Raw genomic sequence first — 26,148 nt, 5'->3', positions numbered from 1 at the left:
ACGCGACATGGCATCCGATCTCAATTCCAGCCAATTCTGCGTTGAAAAAGTCAAACGGGCTCCTTCCCTTGCGAGCGCTGCCGTGCGCTGAACAAGTGGTTTACCCCTACATATGGGGTATCGGCGTATTCAGGAGAAAGTGCACAACAAATTTTGTGGTTCATTTTCTCTTTTAACACTTGTGGAAATAAAAAAAAATTGGTTCTGAAGTAAATTTTTTGCAAAAAAAGTTAAATGTTAATTTTTTCCTTCCACATTGCTTTAGTTCCTGGGAAGCACGTAAAGGATTAATAAACTTCTTGAATGTGGGTTTTGAGCACCTTGAGGGGTCTATTTTTTAGAACGGTGTCACTTTTGGATATTTTCTGTCATGTACACCCCTCAAAATGACATTAAATATGATGTGGTCCCTAAAAAAATGGTTTTGTAAATTTTGTTGTAAAAATGAGAAATCACTGGTCAACTTTTAACCCTTATAACTTCCTAACTAAAAAAAATTTTGCATCCAAAATTGTGCTGATGTAAAGTAGACATGTGGGAAATGTTATTTATTAAGAAATTTGTGTGACACATCTCTCTGATTTAAGGGCATAAAAATTTAAAGTTTTAAAATTTTCGCCATATATCTGTTTTTTTCATAAATAAACACAAGACTTATCAAAGAAATTTTACCACTGACATGAAGTAAAATATGTCACGAAAAATCAATCTCAGAATCAGAGGGATCCATTAAAGCGTTCCAGAGTTATAACCTCATAAAGTGACAGTGGTCAGAATTGTAAAAAATGGCCTGGTCATTAAGCTGCAAACTAGCTCTGTCACTAAGGGGTTAACGAAGGAAAATATAAAAAACCCTGCTGTGGTGTTGACAATCCTCTTGCAATAGGACAAGCTGGATGGCAAAACAAGTGCTAGTAATATCCCAAAAGTAAAAGGAATGAAAAAATAACTTTTAACCATGCCAAGGAGTTGAAGTCTTGAGTGAGGAAAAGAAGGGCTCAATTCTGGCTTTACTAGTAGAGGGATACAGTGAGCGTCATGTTACCTCCATTCTTAAAATTTCTATGACGGCAGTCCATTACAACAAGGTCAAGCAGCAGACATTGGGGACAACAAAGATACACACTTGCAGAGGGCTAAAACGACTCTCCACTGACCAGGTTGACCGTCATCTTATTCGAATGTCACTCAGCAACCACATGATGACATCAAGTAACCTACAAAACGAATGGTAAATGGCAGCTGGGGTGAAGTGCACGGCAAGAACAGTTTGTAACAGGCTCCTAGAGGCAGGGCTCAAGTCATATAAAGCTAGTAAAAAGCCTTTCATCAATGAGAAGCAAAAGAGAGCCAGGCTGAAGTTTTGCCAAAGACCATGAGGATTGGACCATAGGACTGGAATAAGGTAATCTTCTCGGATCAGTCTAATTTTCAGCTTTGCCCAACACCTGGTCGTCTAATGGTTAGACGGAGACCTGGAGAGACGTATAAGCCACAGTGTCTTGCACCCACTGTGAAATTTGGTGGAGGATCGCTGATGATCTGGGGATGCTTCAGCAAGACTGGAACTAGGCAGGTTAATCTTTAAGGCCGTATGAATCAAGCTGCATGCAAGGTTATTCTGGAAAAACAGTTGATTCCTTCTGCTCAGGCAATGTTCCCCAACTCTGAGGACTGGTTTTTCCAGCAGGACAATGCGCCATGCCACACAGCTAGGTCAATCAATGTGTGGATGAAGGACCACCACATCAAATCCCTGTCATGGCCAACCCAATCTCCAGACCTGAACACCATTGAAAACCTCTGGAATGTAATCAAGAGGATGATGGTTAGTCACAAGCCATCAAACAAAGAAGAACTGCTTAAATGTTTGTACCAGGAGTGGCATAAGGTCACCCAAAAGCAGTGTGAAAGACTGGTGGAAAGCATGCCAAGACACATGAAAGATGTGATTAAAAATCATGGTTATTCCACAAAATATAGATTTTTGAACTCTTCCTGAGTTAAAACATTATTTTTGTTTCTAAATGATTATGAACTTGTTTTCTTAGTATTATTTGAGGTCTACAAGCACTGCATTTTTTGTTCTTTTGACCATTTCTCATTTTCTGAAAATAAATACAACATTTAGTGCTTGGAAATTTGAAGACCTGTTGTCAATAGTACATTTTACTCAAAAATACACCTATAAACAAAAATCAGACAAACTGAAAATTTTGCAGTAGTCTCATAATTTTTGCCAGAGCTGTAGGTCACCCTCTTCCTCTCCACATCTCCAACACATGGGACTAGCATCTGGAAGTATAGAGTGCAAGTAAGTTGGGACCTGATACCTCAGAGATAGTAGTAGTTTATAGCCTGCCTCCTGGAAACTGATGGATGATTTATGTATCAGGGTGAAGATACGCTCTCACTGATCCTTCATCAAGTTGCAACCCAGATCTCTCGCCCCTTCTGTCTGGAAGTGTGTTTTTGACTGGTCCAGGGGTTCAATCAGGAGGGAATAGGAGTATGATAAAGTATGTCTTAAAGGGGCCGGTGTTCGAACATTCCACCTCAAAAATTGTTTTTTCGTATTTATAGAAGGCTGTAGGTGGGAAAGAGTGAAGATAGTGAGATATTTGACCAATTCTCCAGTGTCCTAATGGCAAAGGAGTTACAAGGCCCTGAAGGGTTTCCTTTCAAGCCCATATGTTTCCTTGTCCGAAATGTGTTACTTTAAAATAGTCATTGTTAAACCGGGAGTGAAAAATGTAATCCTCTATTACAGGGGGATGTGGATTACCCAAGATAAGGTACATAGCGGAATACAGTAGCAGAATTGATGAACGAACAGAGGGATTATTGCTCAAGCAAAGGTGGCCACAATCAAAGGATGGGTTTGAGTAGACACCTTAGATAGATCTAGCCAAGGAGTAGTTGTTAGAGGGATGTTTGTAAAACTTTGTTCAATCCTAACCCTTGCTTTCCCAGACCCATTCCTACACCAATGCAAAACTCTACAGAAGCGAGAGGCAATGTAATATGACTTGAAATCAGGTAGCACTATTCCCCTTGAGGACTTTGGACGATAGAATGTGGCCCTACCGATACGTGGAGTATTACCCGACCACATAAATTTTAGTTGGGGCCATAGCAAGACTTCAAAAGAAGGAAGAGGGAATGCCATTCATGGGCACCTGAATGACTTATAAGATATTAAGGAGAATGTTCATTTTAAAGATTGCGCTTCTGTCAATCCAAGTAAAGGCATTCCTCTTCCATCTCAAGCAGTTCTCCTCCATTGATTTAAGTAATCTGAGAAAATTGAGATAGTATGTCAGTTTAATGTCATTTGGTAACAAATATTTTATAGCTGACTTAGCCCATTTAATGCTAAATGCTGTTTTCATGGGCGCCAGGACTGAATGGGGAATATTGATGTTTAAGGGTAAGTTCATGCTAGGTGTTTTTTTCTGCAGCAATACCTGATCTCTTGGCATGAAAGCAGCTGCAGAAAAAAAGGCATGTTTTCTTGTGTTTTTCGCGGCATTTTTATGCCTTGTTTGCTGCGGTTTTGGCATGCTATTTTTTTCTCGTGTGCATGCTGATAAAGTGTAATGTTGGAAATAAAAGTCCTATTCCATAGAATCAAGTTTTGGCACAAAAAACGCTGCAAAACATATTACCTGTCTTGTCCTGTGCATGTTTTCACCACCCATTCAAGTCAATGGGTAAATAACGCTGAAAGAAGGGAAATTCTCTATGTCCAAAAAAATATGCAAGGCACAAAATACTGATGACTAAAAAAGTGTGTGTGCATGAGATTTCTGAAATCTCAAAGGCTTTTCTGGTACTGTAAAACGCAACTGAAAATAAAAAAAAATCAATAAAAAATGCACCAAAAACGCCTAGTGTGAACTTAGCCCAAGGCTTCTGATTTGGAAAATTTTAAAATTTGATAGGCTATTATATACACTAAATTCTGTCATCAAAATAGGTGAACAAATAGTCTTTTTATTGATGAAGAAAAGCATATCGTTCTCATAGGCCGCAATCTTATAAGGAAAGCCGCAAAAGCGGGGACCCACTGTGTTATTGTTAGGTCGAATTCACCTAAGAAAGGATTCCAACACTATCGGTTGCCTTTGAATACAAGGTAGAAATCCAGCGCGACATATTGTTTTTCAGACCAGTCAAGACAGTGTTTCATTCATAATTTATCCAGTTCACTCTGTCGAATGCCTTTTCTGCGATGGTAGACTAAATCATAAGGGGCTGAGATTTAAGTCTTGTTCTTCTATATATTAGGTTCCAAGCCTTAGTTGTATTGTCCGTTGCCTCTCTACCTCTCATAAATCCCGTCTGATCTACATGGATAATATTCGATAACAGTGGAGATGGTCTGGATGCAATCATTTTCGTGAACAGCTTAATGTCCATACTAATTATGGAAATAGGTCTGTAACTTTTGAATTGCGATGGGTCTTTCCCTTCCTTATGGTTAACTGATAGATGAGCTCTCAGAGACTCTCCCGGGAGTCCCAGAAGATTCCTTGAAGAAGCATTGAGGCTAGAGGTAAGGTGGGGAGAAAGATTCCAAAAACAACTTATAATATGGTAAAGAAAACCCATCTGGGCCAGGGGCCTTCCCCGTTTTGGCTTCCTTTACAGCTATTTGTAGTTGACAGAAAAAATGGAGTAACCATAAATCATGGAAGTGACGTAAAATAAGAACTTTATTAGAAAAAATACATTAAAATATCAAATACCAAACTTTATGTCATGAAAACAACGGAGGAACAAGCAATGGGTGGATATACCGTAAAAAGGTGTTATATAGGATAAGAAACACCGAGTCATGGTAAATTATATAGGTGCTCAGTGATACATATTATGCAACAAAACGTATAATAAACTTGATATAAAAGATACATATGCTTGGAAGGACATAGACAGGTGAAGGAAAATGCTGGGGACAGGTATGTCAGAATAAGTTAAATTAGTCAAGATGGGCAGACATGGCACTGAATTTTGGGTTAATATCTATTTGTAGTTCTATAGTAAATGGTAGTTTGAGGGAATCTGTTGCAACATCAAACAAGGAAAATCAGACTCCTTGATGCATGTTTGAATGTGTGATTTACAGTCGGCACTTTGTGTAGGATTAGTTTAGTCTACGGAGTATAATGAGAAGAAGTTTTTAAAAGTATCCGCCATGTTGGAAAGAAGGTGTTTGCATCTTTGCGTTTGATCCATGATTGCAAAGATATATGTGTTGGCTCTCTGTATTCTTAAGGCTGTGTGCACACGCTGCGGATTTTGCTGCGGTGTACAGTACCATGATTCCCTATGGGAATCAAAAACCGCAGTGCAGACGGTGCGGAATTTTCCGCGCGGATTATCTGCGGTTTTCAATCCGCAGAAAGAATTGACATGTCAATTCTTTCTGCAGATTCTGCTGCGGTTTGCCATCTCCTCCATTGAGGAGATGAAAAACCGCAGGGCAAAACCGCAGAGCAATCCGCAGGTAAAACCGCAGGTCTTTTGACCTGCGGATTTTACAAAATCTGCGCGGATGAATCCGCACCCCAATCCGCAGCGTGTGCACATACCCTAAGACTCTGACCAGAGACTTTCCACTGTTATTGCGGTGTTCATAATGACGATGGCATTTAGTGAGGTCAGCTTTTGCTTTGTGTAGGAGTAATGAATGCAGAGATTCACATTTTACTATCAAAGACCTTATGTCATCAGACGTAGAATGTTTGTGATGGCTCTAATAATAATAATAATAATAATAAATTTTATTTTTATAGCGCCGACATATTCCGCAGCACTTTACATTTCAGAGGGGATTTGTACAGACAATAGACATTACAGCATAACAATAATCACATACAGTAGATTATAACAAATACCAAGAGGAAAGAGGGCCCTGCTCGCAAGCTTACAGTCTATGAGGAAAGAGGTAGACACGAAAGGTGGGTGGTAACAATTGCCCTGATTGTATGGACCAGCCATAATGTTAAGTGTGTAACAGTACAGACACAGAGGGCTAATGGATGCATAAAGCATGTGGGAACATGATGCTGGGAACCTGGTTATGGTAAAATTTTTGGCTCTGCCACACAGGGATAGGTTAGGTTAATGTGTTGAGGCGATAGGCCAGTCTGAATAAATGCGTTTTTCAGGACACGCTTAAAATTGTGGGGACTGGGGACTAATCGTATTGACCTGGGAAGTGCATTCCAAAGAATTGGCTCTAGTTTTTCAATCTCTCCCACAGCACATTCCCTTTTTTTTACAGGCCCCATGCTAAATGAGGATACCTCTAATCACACACTTGTGTGCCTCGCATACAATGCAAGAGTCCGTATCCTCAACCGAGTTTACCATGAAATAAGTGTCAAGAGAATTTTGTAAATCTGTCCTCGCGACTGGATTATTGAGGCGTGTTGAGTTCAGGCACCAATGGCATTGTTTGGCTTTAAAGGCAGGAAGGGACACTAACAAGTGTGTGATCTGAGAAAATATTATCTATATTGGCTCTAAGAAGCAAGGAAATGTCCTGATGTCTTACAAGGAATAGTCAATTGTTGTATAGAACTCATGAGAGTTAGAATAGGAAGAGAAGTCTGTCTGCCAGTTGGAGAGGTCGCCAGGAGTCAATCCATTGATGTCCGGCAGGCTTTTCAATATACAGCGTCGTGTGGGGCGAAAGAGGGGGGATTTACCCCATGGAGTTGTCTATAGAAGGGTCAGAGGCTATATTGAAGCTATCCATATTCTGCAAAAATGGCCACTTGATCTAGATATGCAGTAAGTGCCTTGTCGAGAGTTGGGTAAATGCAGGGATGCGAACACAACCTTATTAGAACCTATGAGAACTTTGTCCATTAGAAGACTGCCTTCTCCATCTGTACTGGATTCTGTGAACGCCACAGTACTGAGTGGGAAAAGGAGTGTGCAGGAACCTCTGGACTTGGAGTCAGGGGGAGCACTGTGGTAAACCGTAGGAAACCTATAATTAGTAATCTTGTAACGTTTATTTTGACAGTAATGTGTTTCTTGCAAGAAAGCAATGTCTGTTTTCCTTTTATAAAGATTTAACATACTAGCAGAGCTGTGACAAAATTAATTTTGTTCTGTGCCTCCACTGTGAATTTATTAGGTTTGTGGGCATAAGAAATGCAACTATAATGGGATTACAAGGTGCACACGTTTACATCCCTTTCCCTCACAAGGATTCATCAAGCACCTATCCATTACAGAGTGGCAAAACAAGTCACTTTTTTATTCACTTTCCGTTTGCTACCATGGAGTGACAGTCCCTTGGTAGATGACTGTCACTACCACTGTTGTGCAGATGAGACAGTGTAAAACCCCAGAAACAAGCAGGCGCTGCATACATTTTTAGAGATCAGTATCTTTTCTTTATTTCTGCACTGGAAGCGAGCAGAGAATTATTTCAATTTGTACAGCAAAATACAGTTTGTACAAGCCGTCTGTATGTCCTGTTTTGGCAAGGTCTGAAAACTTGAAGATTGCTTTGATCTACCTGCTAATTTGGACTTTAATTTCTGAAAGAATCATTCCCACCAAATTTTGTATTGTCTAATAGGGTAAATAGTGCTCTAAAGCCATGTGACCAGCACACTGAAAGCCTGACTACCAGGAGAAAATTACTGTATTTTTCGGACTATGAGACGCACCTAGGTTTTGGATGAGGAAAATAGAAAAAAATGTGGTCATGAGGCACTGTTATGTGGGTAGATGGGGGGGGGGGGGTCTGCTGCTGACACTGTTAGAGGGGTAATGCCCCCAATTCTGTACTAATATCCCCCAACCTGGTATGTATGTCCCCAATCCAGGTATACATGGTCACTCCATCTTGATATATACTGTGTTCCAAATTATTATGCAAAAAGAGTTTCGGAGTGATAAGGTTAGAATTTTTTTGTTTGTCATTTAAACTCATTGATGGAGATGTGTGTCAGGGCTCTTTATATCACTGAAAGCAATTGCAGATACCTGTGCAAATTAGTTTGGCAGGTGTGTCCAAATAAAGGCAAGACTACTTAAGAAGGCTGTTCCACATTATTAAGCAGCCTAAAATTTTTGCCAAAATGGGAAAGAAAAAGGATGTCGGCTGCTGAGAAGCAGCAAATTGTGGAGTATTTAGGTCAAGGCATGACTACAATCAACATTGCCAAGACACTTCATCGTGATCATCGCACAATCAAGAAGTATGTAGCTGATTCCCAGCACACACGTGTGCGTGCTGATAAGGAAAAATTGAGGACTCTTTCCAACAGGCAATTGCGTCAGGTTAAAAGAGCAGCTGCAAAAATGCCTTGTCATAGCAGCAGACAGGTTTTTGAAGCTGCTGGTGCCTCCGACGTCCCCCGAACAACAAGATGCAGGGTCCTTCATAGGTTTGCAGCTGTGCGTAAGCCATCCTGTCAACCACCTCTATCCACTGCACACAAGCAGAAACGGCTCCAGTGGGCCAAACGATACATGAAGACTGACTTCCAAACTGTTTTGTTCACCGATGAGTGCCGTGCAACGCTCGATGGTCCAGATGGAGTGGAGGATGGCTGGTTGATGGACACCCCATGAAAACACGGCTAAGGTGCCAACAAGGAGGAGGTGGAGTAATGTTTTGGGCTGGAATCATGGGGAGAGAGATTGTCGGCCCCTTTAGGATCCCTGAAGGGGTAAAGATGAACTCCATAATCTATGTGGAGTTTCTAAAACAGCACTTCCTGCCATGGTTCAAGAGGAAGAACCGTGCTTTCCGCAGCAAGATCATTTTCATGCATGATAATGCACCGTTTCATGCTGCAAATAACACATCTGCATCTCTGGCTGCTATGGGCATAAAAGAGGACAAACTTATGGTGTGGCCACCATCTTCCCCTGACCTCATCCCCATTGAGAACCTCTGGAGCATCATCAAAAGGAGTGTCTATGATGGCGGGAGGCAGTTCACATCTAAGCAACAGCTCTGGGAGGGTATTCTGTCCACATGCAAAACAATTGAAGCACAAACCATCCAAAAACTGACAAATTCAATGGACGAGAGAGTTCAGAAGCTTCTTTCCAACAAGGGTCCTATGTGCAAAGGTAACATCACCTAGAAGAAAGTTTTGACTTGAAAACTGTTTGATTTCATTTTGTAATATGCTGATAATGCTTATAATTCCACAATTGACCATTTTTTTGTTCAAAATAAAAAGGTTGAAAATTCTGCTGTGGATAATAATGTGGAACATGCATTTTGAGTGTTTTCATAGGCAGTTTGTTCAAAAACATTGCAATTATACTAGAATAGTAGATGACTGGAAAATAACAATGACTGCAATTCATATAGGTAATTTAGAGAAAATATGAGGAAATATTTTTTGCATAATAATTTGGAACACAGTGTATATGATCCCCATCCAGGTATACATTGCCCCCTCATCACCATCCTGGTATACATACTCTACAGCATAGATTTAAGTAACTTTATTTGTATGCAAGTTAATAGCATTTTGTTACATAAGTTACTCTTCACCGTAAAGAAGAACAAGAAGTCCTGAAACCGATGTGGAGCGCACGAACCCCGATCTCATCATCTCATCTTCGAGTCTGTGTGGGACTAAGTGAAAAGACAGAAGTATTGGCACGAGCCTACTCCACAGAAGTCTGTGGTTCATTCTCAAAGATGTTTGGAAAAACCTCTCCATCAAGATCTTTTAAAAACCTTGTGCAAGTGTGCCTTGAGGAATTGATGCTGTTCTGACGGCAAAAGGTGGTTGCAACAAATATATTGATTTTATTCGATTTTATCTTTTGTTCATTCACTTTGTCTTTTATTTTATTAACTTACCGTAACTATTAACATGTCTGTTTTAGTAAGCATTCTTACTTTACAGCATTTTTTCCACTCCGGTCTAAAACAGTTGCACAGTACTGTATACTGAATTATGACCCTGTGAAGAAAGTCATAACATATTGTTGATCATAAGGAAGTGTTTAGTGTGATCTGATCAGTTTGCTCAATCTTCCTTATGGATAATTGGCTTTATTCGGCTATCCTATATGCACTATGTTCATTTTCCTGTGTTTTCATCTTTATTTTCTGTGATGAGATTATTTTTTTATATATGCTTTTTATTTACTTTGCTTAATTTGTTCCCCAGGGGTTAAAAAACACCTTTGGGGAACATATTTGTCCCCCCCCCCTTTATTTCTCTTCATATTATAGGTTGTCCACTACTGATATCTCCATTCTCAAAAAAACAAAAAACTGGTAGGCTATGTTCCCACGATGAGCTTTTGGTGCATTTTTTTTTTACGTTGCATATTTTTGCTGTGGCGAAAATGTAGCATCTTACAGTTGCAGCAAAGTGGGTGGGATTTATAGAAATCACATACCCATTGTAGACTGTGTTGTGTGTTTCAGATCTGCAGCATGTCCACTTGTCTTGTGGATACGCAGTTTTTTTGGGGTGGATTTTCCTCATAGACTTGCACTTAATGCGGAAAATTTGTGGGTAGAAACGGCACGTGCGTTTTAAGTCATTTCTGCTGTGGAAACACGTCAAAAACGCATGTAATCCATACCTAAGTATGTCAATAAAGTTTTGCAGCTTAAAAACTAACCAAAATCTTGTCGTGGGAAGGTAGCCTTATACTTTCCTCTGGTGCCTGGGCCGTTCTAGCAGTGTCGGCACTTGCTGTTCCAAGGTTCGTGTAAGATTGTCACGTGAGCCCTGTACCCAATCAACACTGGCTTCACTCTCCCACCTTTGGATGTATCAGATATCAAGAGGAAGTGAGCGGTCAACCGCAGCTCTGATTTTCTCTTGATGTCTCATTCTTCCAAAGGCGGTGTAAGTGATGCCAGCACTGATTGGGTGCAGGACTCACCTGACATAATCTCGCATGAGCCCCAGTAGCGTTAATGGCGCCAACAGCGGAGTTAAGTATAAGTGTGGTTTTACTAACGCAAACCTGTTGATTGAGACTGGGTTGTCCAAATGGTGGACAACCCCTTTAATTCTTTCCGTGGTAACTGGGGCATCCATAAGATTTTCTCTTACGTAGAGAAACAACACCTTGCAGAACCAGAAGTCACTGGCAGAGCTAATTCGACATCTCTAAGGACCCAGCAATGCTGCTATTCCGAGTAGCCACCCTGCTATCATGTGATCACCAGGTCCTACAGAAATATTGGCACTGCTGATGCTTCTGTTCACTGCATAGTGCTTGTTAAAGGGAATCTGTCAGCAGGATTGTGCCAAGTATCCTACAGACAATGTCAGGTCGGCACCGTTGTACTGATTAAAATGATGCCTTGGTTGATGAAATAATAATAATACATTTTATTTCTATAGCGCCAACATATTCCACAGCACTTTACATTTCAGAGAAATCCGTTGTGAGGGGTTGACACACTTGGCTGCGTCCTCAAGTAGACACAGGAACCGTTCTGGTAGAGACTCACCTGCTGGTTTATTGGATAACATAAACCTTGGCAGGATTCAGCAAAATAAACAGAGCCTTGCTGGCATAGCGGTGAAACAAAACACAGTCCATAAGAGTCCATGCCCTGCAGGTTTCGCCTGCAGTTATCCTGCACAGTCCTTTAGCTACTCCATAAGCTATGTGGGAGTTCCTGCTCTCCCAATACACAACACATTGACTCTCATTGGCAGGTTTAACACCCAAATGATGGTCACATGACCTTTACCTCACACAGGTCCTGTCATGTGGAGATACGGTGTACCTCCACTCACCCGCTTTTTGGTGGTCCACTAAAACCAGCTCATAACATAAGTTACTAATAACCCTCTCAGCACTTAGCGTGCTGGAGGCAAAAACACTCTGGTTTTACATCACTGACCCCAGTATGCGCAGTGACACATATCTCATACTGTCACATACTATGCCAATGACTATGTCACACCATCTTGTGGTTGTTTAATCTTTATTATCAGTTTTGAGTTAATGATTTGCTTGTGCTCCGAGTCAGCCTGTGGTTGGATCTTCATGTGGTGCTCTGCTTAGCTATTCATTTGTATGGCTTCTTACAGGTCACTGATTCCTCACTGACCTGTGACCTATTTTACATTATAAATATTCTATATATTGAAAACAAGAAAAAAAAAACACCTTTCAGGAGGCAGGCGGCGATGCCGTCAGGATCTTCTTGGGGCATTGCTAACCTTTGGGCTTGATGTCACCTGACAATACAAAGGTAGCATCAACCCCCAACCCCAAAACTATCGCCTCACTTGCCACTGCACCAGGGCAAGTGGGAAGAGCGAGGCTAAGTGCCAGGTTTAGTGCATCTTATGGATGCACCATTTCTGGGGCTGCTGAATGCTGACGTTTTTAGGCTGGGGGCGGCAATATCCATGGCCCCTTCCTAGGCTATTAATATCAGCCCGCAGCTGTCTGGCTAGCCTTTACTGGTCATTAATTATAAGGGACCCTACATCATTTTTTTTTTTTTTTCCCACAATTTTAATAACCAGAAAAGGCTAAGTTTACAGCTGTAAGCTGATATTAATAGCCTGAGAAGCTCCATGGGTATTACCCTTTTTTTCATTCTATAAACACCTGCCCCCAGCTGTCCACTTTCCCCTCTGTTGGTTAATAAAATTTCAGGGGAACCCACACCATTTCTTTTTTCTAAGAAATAATTTAGTTATAATGCATGTACACTAAGCTACACAAGCACTGCTATATATACCACCGACAGATAATGGAAGTGACTGACATGGAGAAATCCTACCAAAGGCTGGAGAAATCTGGACTCCGAGACAGCACAGAGGCACTAATCATAGTGGCACAAGAGCAAGCACTAAGTACAAGATCTATAGAAGCAGGAATCTACCACACAAGACCCAAGGTGCAGACTATGCAAAGAAACCTCAAAAAAAAAAGTCCAACACATAGTGTCAGGATGCAAAATGCAAGCAGAAACAGCGTATACTGAACGCCACAACCAAGTAACGGGAATTGTATACTGGAACATCTGTGCGGCATATGGCTAAGCCCCCCTAAGTCCAGGTGGGAGACCTAAAGCATTTGTTAATATATGGGTATACTCAGTTGAACCACCATAAAGAAAACCCAAGGCATTTTTTTTTTCTAAATTTTTTTTTTTGATACAATAGAGTGAATATATAAAGACAAATATAACTGACAGCACCTAGAACAAGGTGGGCTTTTAAAAAACGATACAGATAATCTCAGAAAAAGAGGGGAATATCAAATATAAGCCCTATTGAATACCAATAAAAACAATATTTTTTATTTGACAAAAATATATAAAAGTAGTCCTATTGCAATAGAGGGCTACAAAGACAACATAAATTAATAGTATATTCCAAAAAACAAAACCAACCTATCACCACCCAACCACAAACGCACAAAAAAAACAGCTGAATAGCCAGTAGAGTTTATATGTCTTTAAGGAAAAGAGCACCTGCTCCTAAATTGAAGCAGTGTGAACTATAGTATAGCTCACTAAACTTGGTGAAAACATTGTCTAAAAAAATGCCCATAAAAAACTGACCCTCAATAAGAGGTATTCTTCGCCAGCTAGTCATCCCGTAGACTGGGCTAGACTATGGTTCACGTGATCGGGGGTCAGTGATGCATTGCCGTCACAACCAAAGATCTCCTCGAGACCTCTATGGTTGTTGTAGAGGCATTGCTATGAGCGCCACCCGATGGTCGGCTCTCATGCTGTAATTCTGCTACATATAGGCGATCTGCTCATCGCCTATATGTAGCAGAGGTGATCGAGTTGTGGCAGCTTCTAGCCTCCCATGGAGGCTATTGAAGCATGCTAAAATAAAAAAGTTTTAAAAAATATGAAAAAAACATAAAAGTTTAAATCGCCCCATTCAAAATAAAACAATAAAAAAATCACACATTAGGTATCGCCACATTCCGAATCGCCCGATCTATCAAAAAAAGGATTAAGGCTACTTTCACACATCAGTTTTTTGCCGTCAGGCAGGATCCGGCTATTTTTAGAAAAATCGGATCCGGCATAAATTTTGGAGAACTGTAGAAACGGATCCGTTTTTTTGCTGGATCCGTCTAGCAGGTTATATCTGTTTCCTGGGGGCTGGCCGATTGGATCTGAGCATGCGCAGACTTAAAAAAACGGATCCGGTGGCTGGATCCGTCTTTTTCTGGATCCGGCGCATTCCGGCGCCCATAGACTTTCATTGTAGCAAAAAGCTGGAAGCGCCGGATCCGGAGCTTCCGGCTTTTTCGCCGGAGACAAAAAACGTTACAGTAGCCGTTTTTTCCAGACGCCGGAATGAGACAAGTAGCCGGATCCGGCAAAAAACGGATGAAACGCAATGTCATCCGGCGCGATCCGGCGCTAATGCAAGTCAATGGGGAAAAACTGGATCCGGCATTGCATTTTGCCGGATCCGGTTTTACAAAAAAAAGCCGGATCGCGCCTGACGGCAAAAAACTGATGTGTGAAAGAGGCCTAACACGATTGCTAAACGGCGTAGCTGGAAAAAAAATAGAAACTCCAGAATTACAGTATTTTGGTTGCCGTGACATTGAAAACGTCAGCCCAGCGCGCAGAAAATAAGCCCTCACCTAACCCCAGATCACGAAAGATGGAGACACTACGGGTATCGGAATGTGGCGCCAATTTTTTTTTTTTGGCAAGCTTTGGAATTTTTTTTCACCACTTAGAGAAAAAGGAACCTAGACATGTTTAGTGTCTATGAACTTGTAATGACCTGGAGAATCATAATGGCAGGTCAGTTTTAGCATTTAGTGAACCTAGCAAAAAAGCCAAACAAAAAACCACTGTGGGATTGCACTTTTTTTTTTGCAATTTCACCGCACTTGGAATTTTTTTCTCATTTAAGTACACAACATGCTAAATCCAAAGATGTCGTTCAAAAGTACAACTCGTCCCATAAAAAATAAGCCCTCATATGGCCATGTTCATGGAAAAATAAAAGAGTTATGGCTCTGGGAAGAAGGGGAGCGAAAAAACGAAGAAGCAAAACCAGAACTGGTGCTGCAGATATGAAGTTCCATTTCTGGGGCAGCTGAGCGCTGGTATTTTTAGTCTGGGACTAGGCAAATAGGAATAAAAAAGGTGTTGAACAAGGACACTACAAATTTTTTTTTTTCCCTTTTTTCAAAATATCTTTATTTGGCTCCAAAAAGTATTCACTACTGTTCAAAAACAAATAAAAAGCGAAACAAAAAACACATGTAAAAATGCACGTTTTTTCCATTGAGTTTTTGCTGCCAACAAATTTGTATAAATGCATATACGTTGCAGAAATTTCTGCAATCAAATAGTCAATGTGTGCACATAGCCTTACACAATCAGAGCTGTGCAGCTTTACCTATCACAGTGGAGTTTGGACATTCTGTTGTCTTGTGGGACACCCGGTCTCTCTGGCATATGTCATGGCTAGGGCTAGTATTGATCTATGATTTCAGTCTGCCAATTTGGAAAGTCACGCCAAGGTTCTTATCCTCCATGGGTGTAGAAGCCTCCTGTTTCTAACGATTCCAGGCATCTGTTCTTGTGTTACATAGGGCCGCCACTTAGTCTACTGTCCACATGTCAGTGGAGCTCTTACCTTTGCATCTAAGGATGCAAGTCTTAGCTAAAGGGTATTAAAAGTAGTAGTTGCATGGGTAGAAACCTTCCGTTTTGGTATTCTTCATTCTGCAGTACTGCAGTTAGTTTTCCCTCCCCAGGGACAGCTTGAACATCCCATGGTTTCTGCATCCCACAAATAAGTGACTGAGGGAAAAAAAGATTTTTTTGTACTGACCGTAAAATCTTTCTCGTAGCTTTCATTGGACGACATACTTTTCTAAAGATGTACTCTTGAAATGTGAAATATTTTATGGTTTGTGAAGGAGGTCACCAGAGAAATCATGTAGAATTCCACCGCTGCCACCACATGTGAAGAACCCGCACTTCGCCATCCCACCTGATGAAGAAATACATCAAGAAAATACTTTGCCCAAAAAGAACAACCTAGTATGCCCTCAGAGTCCTCCTGGATGGAGAAAGATAAATGTGAAGAAGAAACGGAGAGTTGTGGTTATGGGAGATTCCCTGTTGAGAGGAAAATATGTCACTGCAGACGGATATAACCTCAAGAGAAGTGTGCTGTCTTCCAGATTCAAAAATTAAAGCGGTGTCTGACAGGATATCAGGACTCTTCAGACCTACAGATGACTACCCATTCCTGCTAATACATGTGGGGACAAATGACATCGCAAGTAATTACCTGGAAACAATCTGCAGTGACATTGAAAACTTAGGTAAGAAAGTGAGAGAACTGGGAGCGCAGGTGGTCTTCTCATCCATCCTCCCATTGGATGGCCATGGAACAAGGAGGTGGAATAAGATTCTGCAGGTGAACAACTGGCTACGTCGATGGTGCCGTCAGCAAGGATTTGGATTTCTGGAACACGGAGTGAATTGCCTATATGATGGACTACTTGCTGGAGATGGGGTGCACCTTACGAAGACTGGAAAACATGTATTTGGAAGTGACCTTGCTACACTCATCAGTAGAGCTTTAAACTAGAACAATGAGGGAAGCAAAAGGCCAGGAAAAACCATACACCTGACAAATACTATTGAGAACTCTGCTAATAGAAGTGGAAAGGAAGAACAAAGACAAAAAAAATCTAAATAATAAAAATATTGGAGAAAGAGAAACCAATCACAAACTAAAATGTTTTTATACAAATGCACAAAGCATGGGCAACAAACAAGGAGAACTGGAACTTCTAACGCAGGAAAATAAATATGATGTGATTGGAATCACAGAAATTGGTGGGATCATACATATGATTGGAATACAAGGCTAGAAGGATACCACTTATTTGCGAGAAACAGACTTGATAAACGAGGAGGAGGTAAGAATACAAGGAGAAAACAACGGAAAGGACACCATTGTAGACATTTACTACAGGCCGCGTGTGCAAGCTGAAGATATGGATGAACTCTTAATGCATCAAACGGCCAAATTCTCCAAAAAATATGACATGATGCTCATGGGAGAGTTCAACTATCCAGACATTTGTTGGGATTCTCTCTCGGGCAAAACTAATAGGTTAGGCAAAATGTTATCCTCTCTTGCTGACAACTTTGTCTTCCAAAAGGTAGTGGAAAAATCTTATAAACAGGGAGGAAATGGTTGAGGAGGTAAGAGTGGTTGGGACCCTAGGAGGTAGCCGACCATGCTATTTTAGAATTTTGGATAACTAGAGGAGGAAGACCTGTGAAGACTCAAACTTCAAGGTTAGATTTCAGAAAGGCAGATTTTAAGGGACTCAGAAAGAGAATTGGAGGGATCCAATGGTTAGATATCCTTAAGGACAAAAATGTCCAGGAAGGATGAGAAATTTTGAAAAATGAGATTCTCAAAGCGCAATCGTTAACTATTCCGGAAAGAGGGAAGAATAGGAAGCATTTAAGGAAGCCAGGATGGATGAACACAGAACTTAAACATTTCTCTCTTCCTTTTTAAAATGTGTTTATCAAATGGAAAGAGGGAGGCATATCTAAAGAAGAATATAATGTGGTCTGCAGAACCTGCAGGGCACGAATCAGATTATCTGAAGCTGACAATGAATTAAGGCTTGCAAGAGACGTTAAAAGCAATAAAAAAGGATTCTGGGGATATGTCAAAAGTAAAAGAAAAGTAAAAAAATGCTGTAGAATTTTTACAAGATGAAAATGATGAAGTGGTAAGAAAAGATGTTGAGAAGGCTGAACTTTTAAATTCCTATTTTGCATCTATTTTCTTCCAGAAAGGAAATATAACATCAACTGATCTTCACTGTCCAAATAGAAGAATCCAGGCTATCTATAAACAGAAAGCTAGAGAGGGAATACTTAGCTAACATAAATGAATTCAAGTATCCAGGTCCAGATGAATTACACCCGAGTACTGAAGGAGATAGCACAAGAAATATTTGAACCACTCTCCGTAATCTTTGAAAATTCTTGGAGATCAGGAGAAGTCCAGGAAGACTGGAGAAGAGCAAATGTTCCTATCTTCAAAAAGGGGAAGAAGGTGGACCCAGCCAACTATAGGCTGATGAGTCTGAGTTCTATACCAGGAAAGATCTTTGAACAAATTACGTATATACGTACCTGGATAAGAATGAAGTGATTAACTAGAGTCAGCATGGGTTTGTAACTAATAAGTCATGTCAGTCAGACTAACTTAATTTCCTTCTATGGCAGAATCACTGACTGGGTGGATCAGGGAAATGCTGTAGATACAGTATATCTTGACTTCAGAAAGGCATTTGACAAAGTATCTCACACCATCCTTATTGAAAAAATGACTAAGTATGGAATGGACAAGGCAACTGTTAGGTGGATTCATAACTGGCTTAGTGATCGGACCCAAAGAGTGGTTGTAAATGGCTGGACATCCAGTTGGAAGAATGTCTCAAGTGGGGTACCACAGGGCTCTGTTCTGAGACCTGTATTGTTCAACATCTTTATCAATGATTTAGATAAAGGAATTGAGGGTACACTGATTAAATTTGCTGATGACACAAAGTTAGGAGGGATAGCTAATACTAGAGAAGAGAGAGGATTCAAATAGATATAAATAAACTAAAGCAGTGGGCAGCAACTAACAATGGGTTTTTAACAGGGAAAAATGCAAAGTAATACATCTGGGCAATGAAAATGAAAAAAGCATGTATAGATTGGGATGAATAGGGCTAAGCAACAGCACATGTGAAAAAGACTTGGGTTTACTAAGAGATCATCAACTAAACATGAGTCAACAGTATGATGCAACAGCAAAAAAGGCAAATACAATTCTGGAATGTATTAACAGAAGCATACAGTCTTGATCACGTGAAGTCATTATCCCCCTCTACTCCTCTTTGGTCAGACATCATCTGGAATACTGTGTCCAGTTTTGGGCATCACATTTTAAAAAAGACATCAACAAACTGGAGCAAGCTCAGAGAAGAGCGACCAGAATGGTGACCGGTCTGCAAACCATGTCCTATGAGGAATAGTTTCAAGATTTGGGAATGTTTAGCTTGCATAAAAGAAGACTGAGAGGAGACTTAATAGCTGTCTACAAATTATCTGAAGGGCTGTCACATTGTAGAAGGATCATCTTTATTCTCATTTGCACAAGGAAAGACTAGAAGCAATGGGATGAAACTGAATGGGAGGAGACAGATTAGATATTACAAAAAACTTTTTGACAGTGAAGGGTGATCAATGAGTGGAACAGGCTGCCACGAGAGGTGGTGGTTTCTCCTTCAATGGAAGTATTCAAACAGAGGCTGGACAGATGTCTGTCTGGGATGATTTAGTGAATCTTGCTTTGAGCAGGGAGTTGGACCAAATGACCCAGGAGGTCCCTTCCAACTCTACCATTCTATGATTCTACTATTATGTCAGAGGGATCACGTGGTATGCTCTCCTCACTTTCACAAATGTGACGTTCCGCACCCCCTGGGGATACGCAAGGTTGGCTTGGCACAGTTTTACTCACCCCCTGACCACACAGGCCCAGGAAGACAATGGGAGTGAGAGAATGTGGCCCATGTAGTCAAGGACGTGGCAGTAGTCTTGCTCACAACCCGGACAGGCACTAGCACCAGTGAAACAACCCCTAATCAGCCCGGTAGGACTGCCGCCAGTTCCTCGGTAGATATAAGCCCGGTCCGTTAACGGGATTATATCGGGCCTGAAACCAGCCCTGGTAGCATTGAAAGTTAAGCCAAGATCACGGACATGTGGATTTGTGGATCGAGATGAAAAAAAAAAAAAGAGCATCCTTTTATATATTTAATTGCCTTAAGGGCACACGATACAAAACATAATATATAAAATGGTTATACATAAACTGTGGTCAGATATGAAAATAAAATAGTGGTAGGACAAACTATGCAGGAAGTAATAGTCAGTTACCAATCAGATTAAAGGCCTGGCTTGCGGGGGCAGGGTCTGCCACGTGGGGGGCTGTTGGTCCCCTCTGTTGCTTGCCCTCTCCCCACACAGTGTTGTTGCAACCTCCCCAGAGAAAAGGCAATGGATCATGCTTTACACAAGCATATAACCCCTTTGAGTCGCTCTCCTCCTGCCCCTGGGTTGAACATAATTCCCCTCCCCTTGCATCTAGCAGCTAAAGACTCCAAAACCTAAGATGGCTCATAACTTCTTAATGGGACGGTCCTAGGGAGGCGGTTTTGGTGCCATCTGAATTGGCTGCGTCTCTGCTACTCATTGAGACCAAGCACGACTTTGCTATCGGGCTCCTGTTAGCCATTCTACATATCTCCCCACTCTGGAGTGCTAGAGCGGATTGAGACCCTGGAAGGTGTTCGGCCTGTTCCAGAAATTTCGAAAATGTAACCGGTGTGTGGCTAGTACGTACAATAAGTCCATATTCTCTTTATGAAATCCTAGCTGGATATGAGCTAAGCTGGTGGGGGTGTGAATTTCTACTTTAAAGCTCAGAAGGCTTGTCCCCCTGCTGAGCCAGGGAGCCTCTTACAGCTGCACATGTTTTCAGGAGGATTGTAAGCAGCCATTAAATCCCCCGATCCTTCACATGGTTAATACCAAAAATGATTTTATTATTATTTAATTTTTTCGCAGACCAGAGTAGAAGTCAACACTGGCGAATTTGACTTCAAGTGTAGCACTTGAATTGTTAGCCCCTTAATGTTATTGGACGTTTCCCCCTGTTTGGTGCGGGCCTGCACTTTTTCCTGCACATGACAGCTGATTTGATCCCCTAACAACTGCAGGTGGAATCGTGATCTACCGGCGGCTGATAATATGTTAAATGCTGCTGTCAAACTCTGGCAGCGGCATTTAACATGCACGCGCAGGAAGCACGTCATTACCTCCTCCTATCGGCGCTCGTGTCACATAACCGCGGGTCGCTGGTGGGTTGGCATCACAACCTGGGGTCAGCAGGAGACCCCTCTGGTTGTGATAGTATGCAGCCCTTCTCTAAGTAGCACAAGCGATCGGATGATCGCAGCTTCTAGTCTCCCTTGGAGACTATTGAAATAAGTAAAAAAAAAATGTTTTAAAAATATTTAAAAAAATTTAAAAAAAGTTCAGATCACCCAATTGCGCCCCATTAAAAATAAAAAATATCTCATATACACATATATTTGGTATCGCCACGTTCAGTATTGCCCAATCAATCTACCGTATTCTATTATTTCTAAACAGTGTTTTTTGGTGATTCCTTTGTATCTCCGTTCATACTGCACCCACACACACAAATGATACACCATTTGAAAGGTAAACTTGCCCCCTTCAGCAAGAAAATAGCCAAACAAACCACACATCCATGATTTGATCACAAAATACAGTTTAAACATTAATTTTCATAAACCTGTAGTAAGGAAAACTGACCTGCAGGTGGCATCGCTGTACCCTAAAGCACACTACCAACACATTTCTAAACATGCACTGGTTTTCGCTGATTACTTCGCCCCACACACACACACACACGATGCACCATTTGAAAGGTAAACTTGCTACCTTCAGCAAGAAAACAGCCAAACAAACCACACATTCATTATTTTATCACTAAATACAGTTTAAACATTCATTTTCATAAACCTGCAGAAAGACACAATGACCTGCAGGTGGCACTTCAACCGGAAAACATTTATTGGCCTCTTATCAAAACACTTTATTGTATTGCCAATCTACATATATAAATACCTGTTTGTGTTCATCAGCTCATGAAATACATTTACATTTGACCAGCATGCTTTTTCTGAAATTGCCTGCGCCCCCGACGACCAATGTGCGAAAATTTTGCACGGGCCAAGCTAGTTCACAAGAAAAAGAATTAATCCAATCGGTAAATGGTATAGCGAGGAAAAAAATCTAAAAGCGAGAATTACTTTTTTTTTGGTTGCTGCAACATTGCAATAAAATGCAATAACAGGCAATCAAAAGATCGTATACCCACCAAAATGGTATCATTAAAAACGTAAGCTCAGCGTGCAAAAACTAAGCTGTCACCCAGATCCTGAAAAACGGAGTCGCTATGGGTCTTGGAAAATGGCAACATTTTTTATTTATTTATTTATTTTTTACAAACTTTTGGAATTTTAATTCACCACTTAAATAAAAAAGAACCTAAACATGTTTGGTATCTATGAACTCGTAATGACCTGGAGAATCATAATGGCAGGTCAGTTTTAGCATTTGGTGAACATGGTAAAATATAGAAAAACAAAAAACAGTTGTGGAATTGCACTTTTTGCAATTTCATCGCATTTGGATTTTTTTTTGTGATGGTAAAATCAATGGTGCTAGTCAAAAGTACAACTCGTCCTGCAAAAAACAAGCCCTCACATGGCCATATTGGCAGAAAAATAAAAAAGTTATGACCGTGGGAAGAAGGAGAGCTTAAAATGGAAATGCAAAAACGGAAATACCTCTGGTCCTTAAGGTGTTAATAGAGAATTGACATTCCTGCCCTATTCTTATTTTTGCACCAAGGTTATAGGGATTGAAGGACTTTCTAATCATTTAGTGATCTTGAAAATGTAGGGTCTGCAGTGCTGCTTTCATTTTTCCTAGTAGGTGCAGCGAGCTGCAGCTGGTCCTATTCACTTGATGACTATGATTCAGTTTCCTGTAAATCAGTTGCACACAATTTAACTGTGAAGGGAAAACTCACAGCTTAGATACACTATTCATTCTCCGGATCTGTCGGGGTCTCACAGGTTACATCCCTTCTGGTCATAAAGTTATGGCATATTCTAGTAATATGCTATCATTTTCTAACATGAGACTTCTCCTCTAATGTCTTGGTGAATTCTCTCCTTGCCTTGGAAACTGAACACCTTTTGATAAACTGCACACATGTCAAGTAACCTTGGCAATTAGCGGTAAACTATGAAATTAAAAATTCCTCTGTTCTTGAGTATGAAACCGATTTATAATTAGAGGTAACATTGCAAGGTTGCTGGTTATTATTTTAACTAGATGGAGGCTCGATGCTATTGCATCGGGAGGGTGATAATGTCACGATGGGGGCAGGCTTTGCAGTATTGAGAATTTCTCCCCCCATGTGCTCACCCACCAATCCACTCTCTCTTTCCCCATGTGCTGACTTCTCCCATCTGTGTTCTCTTCTTTGACCTGTCTACCCCATGTGCTATCCCCCTTGTCTGCTGTATTTCTCCTTCATGTGCTGTCCCGTTTGAGCTGTCTCCCCCCTGTGCTCTGTCTCTCTCACCCTTGTGTCTGACCTTGTACAGAACATACCACAGCTCCTGGGCAGGGGAGGAAGCAAAAGACAATATTGACATTACAGCAGGAGACCATAGAGGATCCATTTTGTGACATAAAATATAGTTTAAAAACAGTCAGTGAAATATTTTACCTCACAAAATGAATCCACTGTGATCCCCTGCTGTAATGTCAGTATTGTCTTTTGCTTCCTCCCCTGCTCAGGAGATGTGGTATTCTCCGTACACGGTCAGACACAGATAATTTTTAAAATGAACTTTTGCTTGTGGGAAAACCCCTTTGATGTGACCGGCTTCCTCTGCCTGTAGACATGTCGCGCATGTGCCGCCGGGATCAGCCGAGTGATTCACTGCGCCTGCGCGGAATTCGCGCAGGCACAGTGCGATGGTGTTCCGCTGGTGGTACTGTGCAAGAGGATACGTGAGTGTGTGAGTCTGAATGTGTTCGTATAGAGTGTGTGTGTTGTGCGACGATGTTCCGCTGGTGGTACCGCGCAATAGGTTGGTACCAGCAGCAGTTTCCATATTGAGACACCCATCATTTGGGTGTCCCAATATGGCGGTCGGTGAACTTCCTCCGCTTGGAATTCTGGGATACGGTGACATCTGGACAGATCAGGAAATGAAAACATTACAAGGCAATTATATAAATAGATAACCGCAAACCACTTTGGAGGTATGAGGGCTCTGTGGAAAGCCCACTCTGCCCTTCCATTGATGTGGGACGGACCAACACCAGTAATGCTGCTATGGCCGTCCCTTAGCAGGAGAGGCAGTGCTCCCTGTGTATTTACAACTGACTCGACACCTATCTGAAACAGGCAGCCATCACCAGAACAAAAGACTTTAAGAGTAGTGGCTACATTAGAAACACATGGTTATTTTAAATATAGTAAGGGAGTGGTGGAATTTGGCTTCGGCTGGTTTCACATTAGCGTTTTTTAGCGCAGCACATCGTGCGCTGCCATGCGCCCCTATGTTTAACATGACGGACGCATGGTCTAGCGTTTGCACGCGTTCGTATGCGTTTTCGTGCGCATGCGTTTTTTTGTAGTGTGCGCCTAGGCGTGCCCGACACAACCTGTTGCATTTTTGGGTCCGTCCAGCTGCGTAAAAAGAAAACGCATGCGCACGGAATGCGACAAAATGCATTACAGTCTATGGGAATGCAGGCGTGCGCATGGACATGCACATGCCTGCGCTTAAAATTGCATGCGTTTTAACAGTTAAAATGGCTAGAAACTGGTTAAAACGCATGCGCCTAAAAAACGCAAGTGCATGCAAAAAGCATGATGCGTTTTTTTGCATGCGTTTGTATTGCGGACGAAGCGCAGCGCTAAAAAACGCTACTATGAAAGTAGCCTGAAATGTATTCAAAATAAAAATATTAAATAACCATTTTAGAAAAGTGTTTCCCAATAAACCTAATTTTCAGAAGCTTTCACACGCCAAACTTAGTCTTGGCAACCAGCTCCTGGATTTGTTTCCAGATATATACATTCACCTTTGATTGCAGATATGGATACTATATGTGCAAGTGTAATTTTAACATAGTGTACATTAAAGGGGTTGTCTGTTCTCAGAAGAAAAGTCTGTGAGTGTAGACTGCCAAATCATGGCAGTGTGCGATATGCCACATGTGGGTTGGCGGTAAAGCGCAAGCATGCAGTCATGTGACCGCCCACACACGGAATGCCAAGTAATCATGACAATGTGCATTGAGCACAGTCACGATTTGGCACTCTGCAGTCATAAGGAGTGACTGCAGACTTTTTTTTTTTTTTTTTTTTGAGACCAAGCAATCTTATTAATCAGGATGGAAATATATGGAATATAAGGAAGCCTAATTTGTATTTTTTTTTTTTGTATTGCGCAGGCTTGATTGTCTCGTCAGATGTATGTGATGTGCGAGCTACACAATGCAGGCTGGTTTTTATAATCTATGTTATATGTGACCAGCAGATGTCTCCGTTGGATTGGAAATGTGAGAACCTGCAATGTTACAGTTCCTTTGGTAAAATGTACAGATGGTGGAGCAAGAAAAGGAGCAATTCTAATTAGAATAGCTTGTTAATTAGGCTTTTGCAGTCAGAAAAGTGGAATTGAGAAACACACTGGAAAAAAATGCATCCAGGCTTTAATGAAGTATGCTAAAAAGAAGGCAGCAATTGGCATTTCATGTGACTTGTTTAAAAGACTTCTGAAAGAAATTTATAGATTTCTTTAATTTATCTTTCACAGTTTGTAGAAGTTGCTTGGTGAAATATTTGGAAGAAAATAACACATGTCCAACATGTAGAATTGTCATCCATCAAAGCCACCCTCTACAGTATATAGGGTAAGTGAGCGTTCTGTAGATCATCTTCTAGCTTGTCTGTTCTTGATTACATGTTAATTACCTCCTATAGCTTGTAACAAAATATCCAACTGGGGTGCCTAGCGCTCACCAGTAGAATTAATTGTAGGGGCCCACATTACAGCTGTATGGTATGGTAATGCCTGTTATCATTCTCCTCCTAGAGGATAGGGCCGACACCTGGCATCTCCGCTGATCAGCTGTGCTCAGTACCTATGGCAGTTGCCGCCGGCCAGAACGGCTCGCTTATGGAGCTGCTCAGTCTTGTGGCAGTGGCCGTGGCATGGTACTGCATATCCACCTCGTATTCGAATCAATAGGAAGCAGATTTCCAGTACCTTGCCATGGCCAGTACCTGAAGATCGAGCAGCTCCAGCCAGCAGCCACCACTGCCGAGAACAGATGATCGGTGGGGATGCCAAGTGTCGGGCCCCGACCAATCAGACATTGATAACATATCCTAAGGATGGGTCATCAATGAAAAAGCCGTGGACAACCTTAAGTGC

General features: G+C 41.3%; 1 protein-coding gene across 1 annotated transcript in view; it reads left to right on the top strand.

The window, feature by feature from the left end:
- LOC141055617 (polycomb group RING finger protein 3) overlaps nt 1-26,148 on the top strand; it is a 152,675-nt gene that overhangs the window by 79,129 nt on the left and 47,398 nt on the right. Inside the window, exon 3 of the mRNA XM_073552261.1 lies at nt 25,528-25,624. Within this exon, the coding sequence (XP_073408362.1) occupies nt 25,528-25,624 (97 nt within the window). The remainder of the gene's footprint in view (nt 1-25,527; nt 25,625-26,148) is intronic.

This window comes from Dendrobates tinctorius, unplaced genomic scaffold (assembly GCF_039654945.1).
Source record: "Dendrobates tinctorius isolate UK_male_01 unplaced genomic scaffold, ASM3965494v1 ptg000189l, whole genome shotgun sequence".
NCBI lineage: Eukaryota > Metazoa > Chordata > Amphibia > Anura > Dendrobatidae > Dendrobates > Dendrobates tinctorius.
Note: the sequence above shows the minus strand (reverse complement) of the source record. Positions and strands in the feature narration are given on the sequence as shown.